Source organism: Rhinolophus sinicus, chromosome 5 (assembly GCF_057876585.1).
Source record: "Rhinolophus sinicus isolate RSI-liver-muscle chromosome 5, RSI-T2T, whole genome shotgun sequence".
Lineage (NCBI taxonomy): Eukaryota > Metazoa > Chordata > Mammalia > Chiroptera > Rhinolophidae > Rhinolophus > Rhinolophus sinicus.
The window spans coordinates 96,245,425-96,253,348 of NC_142505.1; the positions used below are offsets into that span (position 1 = coordinate 96,245,425).

The 7,924-nt window shown below is 40.9% G+C and overlaps 1 protein-coding gene across 6 annotated transcripts in view; it reads right to left on the reverse strand.

Annotated features, from left to right (window-relative positions):
- Positions 1-7,719, reverse strand: part of RNF145 (ring finger protein 145) — a 47,514-nt gene extending 39,795 nt beyond the window's left edge. The window contains exons 1-5 of one of the 6 annotated variants that reach the window (XM_074313856.2): positions 7,406-7,719; positions 6,538-6,651; positions 6,046-6,197; positions 2,632-2,753; positions 1,806-2,009 (exon numbers count right to left, since the gene is read on the reverse strand). In XM_074313856.2, the coding sequence (XP_074169957.1) occupies positions 1,806-1,989 (184 nt within the window). In that variant the 5' untranslated portion in view covers positions 1,990-2,009; positions 2,632-2,753; positions 6,046-6,197; positions 6,538-6,651; positions 7,406-7,719. Of the gene's footprint in view, positions 1-1,805; positions 2,010-2,631; positions 2,754-5,882; positions 5,971-6,045; positions 6,198-6,537; positions 6,652-7,405 lie in introns of those variants that run through there. The other 5 variants (XM_074313857.2, XM_074313853.2, XM_074313855.2 and 2 more) reach the window with 5 other exon arrangements.
- Between the last annotated feature and the right edge of the window lie 205 nt (positions 7,720-7,924).

The window sequence follows — 7,924 nt, forward strand, 5'->3', positions numbered from 1 at the left end:
TTTCATGAATACCTAAAAGCAGTAGTTATGGCTCTATGACACATCAGTAAGTTAAAACAAACAAAAGGTTCGGAACAGTGTGTATTAGGCTACCATCTGTACAAACAGGGGAAAATACATTTCTACTTATATATTACATTTACATTTATACATCAATATACCTTTAATATTTACATATATATATAAATATCTCTAGAATTATACACAAGAAAGTAAAAATAGCTGCTTTTTGGGACTCAGAATGAGAACTTAGTGGATGAGGAGCAGATATAGGAGAAGAAAACTTTTCACTGTATATTTTTTATACTTTTTGAACATAATTACCAATTTTAAAAACTAAGTATTTTTAATTTTTAAAATGTGCTTTAAGGATGAAATTCTGTAATCGAGAACATTATATAAACACTACTCATACATAATACTTTGACAGAGAGGTTAATCCAACCAAAAACCATTCAACCTGAAATTATCTACGGTAGATAATCACTGAGCTTACGCTACCATAGCATGTAATAAGTATATTTAAGAAGTCTGAGTTGTTTCCAAAGTTATGTCAGAGAGCAATGAATGGCAATGTAACAGAAACATTCAATTTCTAAAATTAATGTTTCTAGTTATTAGGCAGCTGTTTTTATAATATTTCAATCTATTTAGGAATAATATATATGATAAGCACATTTTTTAAACCACAGGGTGAATTATTTTGCTGATTAAGCTAAAAATCTAAGCCAAGTACTCAATTGTTCCTCTACAACAGACTGGAATTATTTTCCATAAATTGGCTAACATACAAAGCCTTCAATAAAGGGCTGAGAATTATAGTGCTTCGCAGCATAAAAGAATAAAAGAACCTTCTCATTTCACAGACTTTCCCAAGGTAGTGCCTCCTAAGAGAGATGAGTTTATTGTAGTCAGGTGTTCTGCTTCCCGGACACCGTCTTTTCTGCTAGACCATAATTCTCCCCACAATGGCTTATTTGGTAATCTTTTAGAGCTGTAAGGGGTTCTCATGGCTAAGCTTTGGAATCCATAAAGTTCTTCTATAGATAAAAATAAAAAACTCTCATAAAAACAGGACAACCCTTCACAATTTTATTAAAAAATTATACTTGTTGATGGGCAATTCTAATAAAAATATTAATAAAACCATTATAGTACATCATTCAAACCATGTCTTGAGTTAGGCAATAGCAACATTAAATGAAACATATTGTTGCTACCGTTACAAGTAAACCAAAAGTTAACCTAAAAATTAAGGATCATGACTTCCATTGTGGATGAATTTTATGTTTCCTGCCTATATTTCTTTAACCTCTCAACATTACTTTTACCACTAATTCCAAATTATAATATCATTGCCCACATTTCATTTAACTGAAATAAATGCTTTATCTTCAACTGATATTAATGTTTTGGAACAATGAAGAATATTGCATTTCAAAAAGCTTACTTTCTGAATTACTAGTAAAATCCAAAATACTGACAAATTAGAACAGGCCAAATGTCTGGAAAGGCATTTCTCATTATTTACATTTTATCCTATTAAACTCTAAAATGTTTTCTTCTGCCTTCTAGTTTCATCCAGTAAATAAACCCAACACCGTCTGTTTTCCTCTACCCCTCACAATCCACATCCATTGGTAAGACAAGACTATAAACAAGATTCATAAACATTCATCAATGACTCTCTCCCTGTCATCTCAATGTAACTGGATCTCACGTTCCCCAAATTAAAAAATATGCAAAGACATAAAATAAATCAGAATGCTCACTAAAAGATGAGAAAAGGTGATATGGACACTCACCTACATAATGCATGTTAAGAGCCAAATACTTATATTGAAAAAGAGGGTTGTTGCTGAGGCTACTTCTTTGGATCTGCTGGAAGAAGGAGCTGACATCCCATCTGTACAGGACATCCAACAGCATGATGCTTGGCACCCTCAGGGCCACATTTAACACTGCCTCCATTTTCTCCTTTGCGGCCATGTTTTTTTCTAGGAGCAGACCTAATATTCAGGAGACACAAAATAAAAATAAGTCACCTCAAATAGCTTTTAGATATCCTCTTATGAATCTAATGGACTGTCAGGTACAATACAAAAACTATCTTACAATGTATCAAACTTCTTAGCCACATCTACTTCTAGGTATTTATAATATAAGCTTTGTACTATGCTTTCACACTGACTCTTTCAGGTCTGCCCAATCTTAAGATTCTAATTAAATGTTTGGGCCTCAAAACTTATTTTTAAAAAGCCCCTAACTCCAAATCTAAGCACATAGCAACAACACACCCTCTAAGAGTACTTAGCTCTCTTCCAGTCAACTTGAAAAGAAAAATTCACTCCTATAAAGTTATTTGAGATTTATGTAGCTCTTAAAAGAGAGGGAAAACACTAAATATTTTTTATACAAAAAAACTAAGCTAGTCAGTAAAAATTTGATAATTACACAGTAAGTTTGCAGCATCTCAGTCTACCCTTTTCCAAAATTGAAGTACTGAATTTACATGATATACATACAATTCAGAGAACCTAGGATATGTAAAAGTAAAGAAAACATTATTTGCAACACTGTTTCCTTGAATCACTGCAATTAAACTCTTAGTCGGAAATTCACGTAATCTACCTTCAAGGTAGGAAAATAATGCTCATCAAATTCTTCCTGTGACACAAACATCCTGGCACAACAGACATGCTGGCACATGAACAAAATCAGGCACTGTGAGTCTGCAGCCCGTCTTTGCTGAGCTGTGGATGAGTAGACGAATGAAGGGAGTGAAGAAAAAAAAGGAAGAAAATGAAGGCTCTCCAGAACTATCTACTATTTAAAAGGATAACTCAGTGGAAAACTATTTTATATGACTGAAATGCCAATCAATCCAAGGAATTATAAAAACGAACAGGGTAAACAAAAGTGGGGAAAAGACAATTTTAAGAGTAAAGATAATTCTGGATTGTTGGCTCTGACAACTTCCTTTTAAGAATTATGCTGAGAAAGCTAAACACATTTATAGCTTTGGCAGTCATTTCAGACATTATAGGACAAACTAAAACATTTATTTCTGAAGAAAATTATAGTGACAGATTGCTATGCTATGGTTAAATATTTGTATTTCCATTTTATCCTCTAATTTTGATAGCTTCCTAGCTCAGACAGTTTTTTTTAAAAAGCAGCTCAACTTGTCACACCATTATTATAAGCTTTTTAATCACTGAAAAACTGATTATTTTAACTGACTATTGACTGATCCCATATCATTCCCATTACCCAAATGTGATATATATGCTATCAATAATGCAAATTTAACATTTTTATAAATATTGTAATTCTGATTACTTTAAATGAACAAGGTTGATATAATTCTCATATAGTGAGAGATTCAAAACCAAATAGCTGTGTCCTAAGGGGAAAAAAGGCACTGAAAAATAAAATCTCTAATCAACATTCATTGCAAATTATACCACTCGGGGAACCTAAATTTCTCAAAGCTCATATTATCAGGAAAAAAAAAAAAAAAAACCTGGGAAGAATTGCACCAAAATATTCACATTAACATCTTTTCAAACAGTGAGGCTGAGGTAATTTTTATTCCCTTGTAGAGTTTTCCATTTGTCAAATGTTTTAGAATACCCATGTGTTATTTGGGAAGGTAGGGAGGATGCATTTAAAAGAAAAATTCTTGGCAAAAAGTGTAATGTGCCTGTACCATCTAAATGACTTAAGGAAATATACGGGAAGTAACTGCTTACTCTGGTGGTCAAATTGATAATTCAATGAACTCTTGGGAGTTTAACTATTTTTCCATATTCTAGAATCCAAGATACATCACTACTCCTATTGCAAGCAACAGCAACAAAAAAAAACACAGGAGTATTACTGAGTTAATACATGCGATCCATATTTATTTCATCTGACTTGGAGCCTTTCTGTTTGTAATGTGTTGTGCTTTTAAATGTACCCACTGTCAACATTTACTGTAGCTCTTAAAAAGGATAAAGAAAAAATTTAACAAATAACCAATCCTGCATTAGAAATCAAGACATGAACTGCTGAAGAAAAAAAATCTCCCAAATTCTTAGAGGATCATCTCTATTATAAAAGAAAGTCATTAGCACAATGGTACATATTCCCTCTTAATCATCTCTACTCCTGTCTCACAAATAGAGCAAGAATAAAAAGAAAATCTTGGGTCCCTAAAGCTGTCAATGCAGAAGGATACCTAAGAAGACAGATTCCCAAACTCTACTGCACAGTAAACTCAAGGCTCAAATGTCTAAATTAAGAAGGGCCTTGGATAGAATATGTCTATTTAATAACAAATCTACTGATCATTAAAAATTTCATTTATTTCTGTACGTATGTGATATTTTAGCAAGTAACTGGCAAGCTTACCATGTATAGGAATGTGAAGGAAACAGTTACTACATGGAAAACCAAATCCAAAAGATTACTCACAAAAGCTGTGAAAGGAAAAGAGAAAAAACCCCAACGTCCCCCAAATTTTGTAATTTTGAATCTTTCTAAAGTAGAAGTGCCACATGAGAGATTGGGTGGCGACCAGCACAAATAAAAAGAGTGTACACTACACTCTAGCACCACACACTAAACCAACATCCAAACAAAATGTTGAAATATTCATCTTGTTTGCAGACACCTGAAATCACTCACACCTGCCAAATCACTATATTACCAGCATGAAGTAAAAATGGAGCCTTCTCTCCTGGAGTAAAGATGTTTGGTTTAAGCCCAATTTATCTTTTTCCTTAGATTTGTTGGACAGATCTAATGGGCATATTCTAAGTCGGAAGCAGCTCAAAATTCTCTTAAAACCAAAACAATATACCAAATAATCCTTGAAAATAAAGGTAAAGAAAATTTAAAGGCTTCACACTCCTAAAGCCAAATATATAAGCTGCTTCCTGCCCAGTTCAGTTGCATACATTCTACCATCCATGCAAGATTTTACAACTTCCTCCTTGAACTATGAAAAGAACTGGAAAAGTAATACTACAACACAATGTCTCAGCAAGTAACAAAACTAAATGTGACTCAAACTTAAAGATGCTTTACACAGTAAAGCAGCGTTAAACAAACCAAAAAAAAAATCTTTCCTTCGAATAATGGCAAAAAAGGCTCAACAAATGCTAACCAAAAACAGTGCCACAGTGATTTCATTAAATGACTTTCCCAGGCTTGGAAGCAGCTATTTGGAAGCACCAGGTGTGTGCATTGCTATTTACAAACACAGTAATGTCTTGTATAAGTATAACGTTGCATGGTTCACCATTCATATTTGTGGGTTAGGAAACACAGGAGCCTCATTCTACACTTCCCTGAAAATGCATTTGTTTTGAATTTGAAGGAATCAAACATGAACAATATGAAAAACGTAAATTTTTAAAGTCATAGCTTGTCTCCGTTGAAGAATTGTCAAATAAGAAAAATGGAAAATGCGGTCTTACAAAAAAATGAACAGCATTTTACATCTCCTAAATGAACTCCCTTTTAAAAGACAAAGCAAAAATAAGAATGCTATATGACCCGATTTAAAAATGTTCAGTACAACACTAGACAATTTAAGGCAGAAAGTGTCTACACCTTTTCCCCCATCAAAAGAAAAAACAAAAATTATCATTCACCATTAATCTTTGTCCCATCCAATTAAAAAGAAAAACAACTCTATGATCTGCTAAAACCAATCTTAAAACGGACAGATTTTCTAGCTGTCCGTATGTCAGGATGGTAAGCTCTAAAAATGTAAGAGGGCAAAGCTAGAGCCTAAAATCATAAGTAAACACAGCCAAAAACTGATACGGGAGAACGCACTTCTTATATAAGCTTTGGCACATGTTTTAAATATAGCTGGTCCTCCCCACTCCCACGCATTGCTAGCTGTGTGTGTACCTGATTTCCACATAAACTACTAGCAGTTCTGTGGTGTCTCATCATCTCCAAAACGGCAAAGATATGGAGTCCATTCTGAATAAAAGGGCCACCTTTCAATTTAAGGAGCCAGACAGTGGAAATAAAAACTGCTACCTCTGCCATTGGGCGCTCAGCCTGGGTCACGCCTGCAGCACAGACAGCTCATCCTTGGTCATGAGTCAAGATTCAGAGCTGCACACTCCGTATGTTAAAAAATAAAAAGACACAGTCCTCTCCTTTCAAACTAGTTTCCTGTTTACTGTAGGCTGTGATGCAAAGCCATCCATTAATCTTTTATGCCTTCTCAGTGCAAAGCCCCCTTCCGCTGTCCCCGCACCTCCTCCCCCCCCGCCCCCACGCGTGCTGATCTCAGACGCGTTTGAACTATAGTAACCCCAACTCAGCTCGCTGCAAAGCAGGCAGCGCTTTAGCAGCAGCAGCAGCAGCCCCAGCCGCAGCCGCGGCCGCAGCCCCAGCAGCAGCCGGGCCGCAGCCGCCGCGGGGCTAGGGGGTTACGTTCACAAAAACTCTGCCAGAAGAAGAGGCCCGTGCCAGGGAGCTCCCCTCCTGTCTGGCCAAGGGTGCTGGCTACCCCGCGCCACACACCGAAAAGCTTCCAAAGAAAGACGCGGGCGAAGTTCTTCATCCCCGAACAGCAAGGGAGTCTCGTTCCAGAAGGGAGAGCATGGATCTCCGGGACCTTGGGTGGGGAAAGCAGAACTGGACGGGGATGCAGAAGAGATGGCAAGCCAGAGAGAAAACGAGAGACAAAAAGGATGGGATGATGAGAGCTCTTGCTGTTTAAAAAAAAAGAAAAAAGACAGATGGGATGCACAGCAAACGGGTCCCCATTCTACGAATGATTTGGCAGGCCTTTCTGCACCCCCCCAAACAATCTCAAACCGCACGAACGGGGGGAGGCTGAGTTTGGGGTGCGTAGACCAAAGAAGGGTAAGGCGAGACAGGAAAGAGGGAGGGAAGCTTGGAAGCAAAGTGGACAAAGACGCAGAAAAGGAAAAGTTGCAAGTAGGAGCTGGAGAAACGGAGCTAGGCAGCGCAGGAAGGGGCTTACAAAAGGCCTCGAAATGGGATGCTGGGGAGGCGATGGGCGAAAGCGCAGAGTGCGGGCATCTTAGGAATGCTGGGGGAGGCGAGGGAAATCTCCAGGAGGATGGGGAGGTGGGAGGCGGGAGACCATGCACGGGAGCTGGGGGAAGGGGGCTGTGTGCGGGGCCCCAAGAGGAGAGCGCAGAGTCGGAGAGCGGGTGACGGGCCAGGAGGGGCTGGCTGTTGGGAGGGAGGGGCGCTGCGGGTGAAGAAGGGATGTGGACGCCGCCGAGGCTGGAAGGAGAGGAGGGAGGTGAACTGGGAAAGGGGCTCAGGGAGAACGGGATCGGGGAGGGGAGGGAGGGAGGATGCGGGAAACGGACTGGAGGCTGGGGAGGGGGCCGGCCGGAGCGGACGGTTCGGTCACCTCGGCTCCCTGCCCGCGGGGCGGCGCCGCCGGCGGGCTGTACGGCTCCGCAACTCCCCGGCTCTCTCGCCCGCCCTCCCGTTCTTCTCGGGCGGCGGCGGCGACGGGGGCCGGGACGACGCGGCTCACAGCGGCGGCTCCTCCGCGCCGGGCCTTGGTTGCTGCGTCTTGGGAGGCGGCGGCAGCGGCGGCGGCAGCGGCCCGACCCGTGCGGTCACCATCGTCCGCGGCAGCATGCGCTCGCTGGCCGAGCCCCTCAGCAGCCGGCGGCGGCCATGGCTTCCTGCGCTCGCTCCTCCCGCCCCCAGCACTCTGCGGCGGCCGCGACCCGGCTCTCGTGCTCTGCGCCTGCGCGTGGCCCCGCCAGCGCGGCGCGCCCCTCCCCCGCCCCCGCGCGCGCGCGCGCCAGCACTCACTCACAATCGCAGCTGCGGGGTGTTCCCGCGTAGCCCCCGGTGCTTGCGCGAGAGACACACACCTCCCGCTGCCCACCGAGCCGGGCTCTGGCGGCTATGGAGA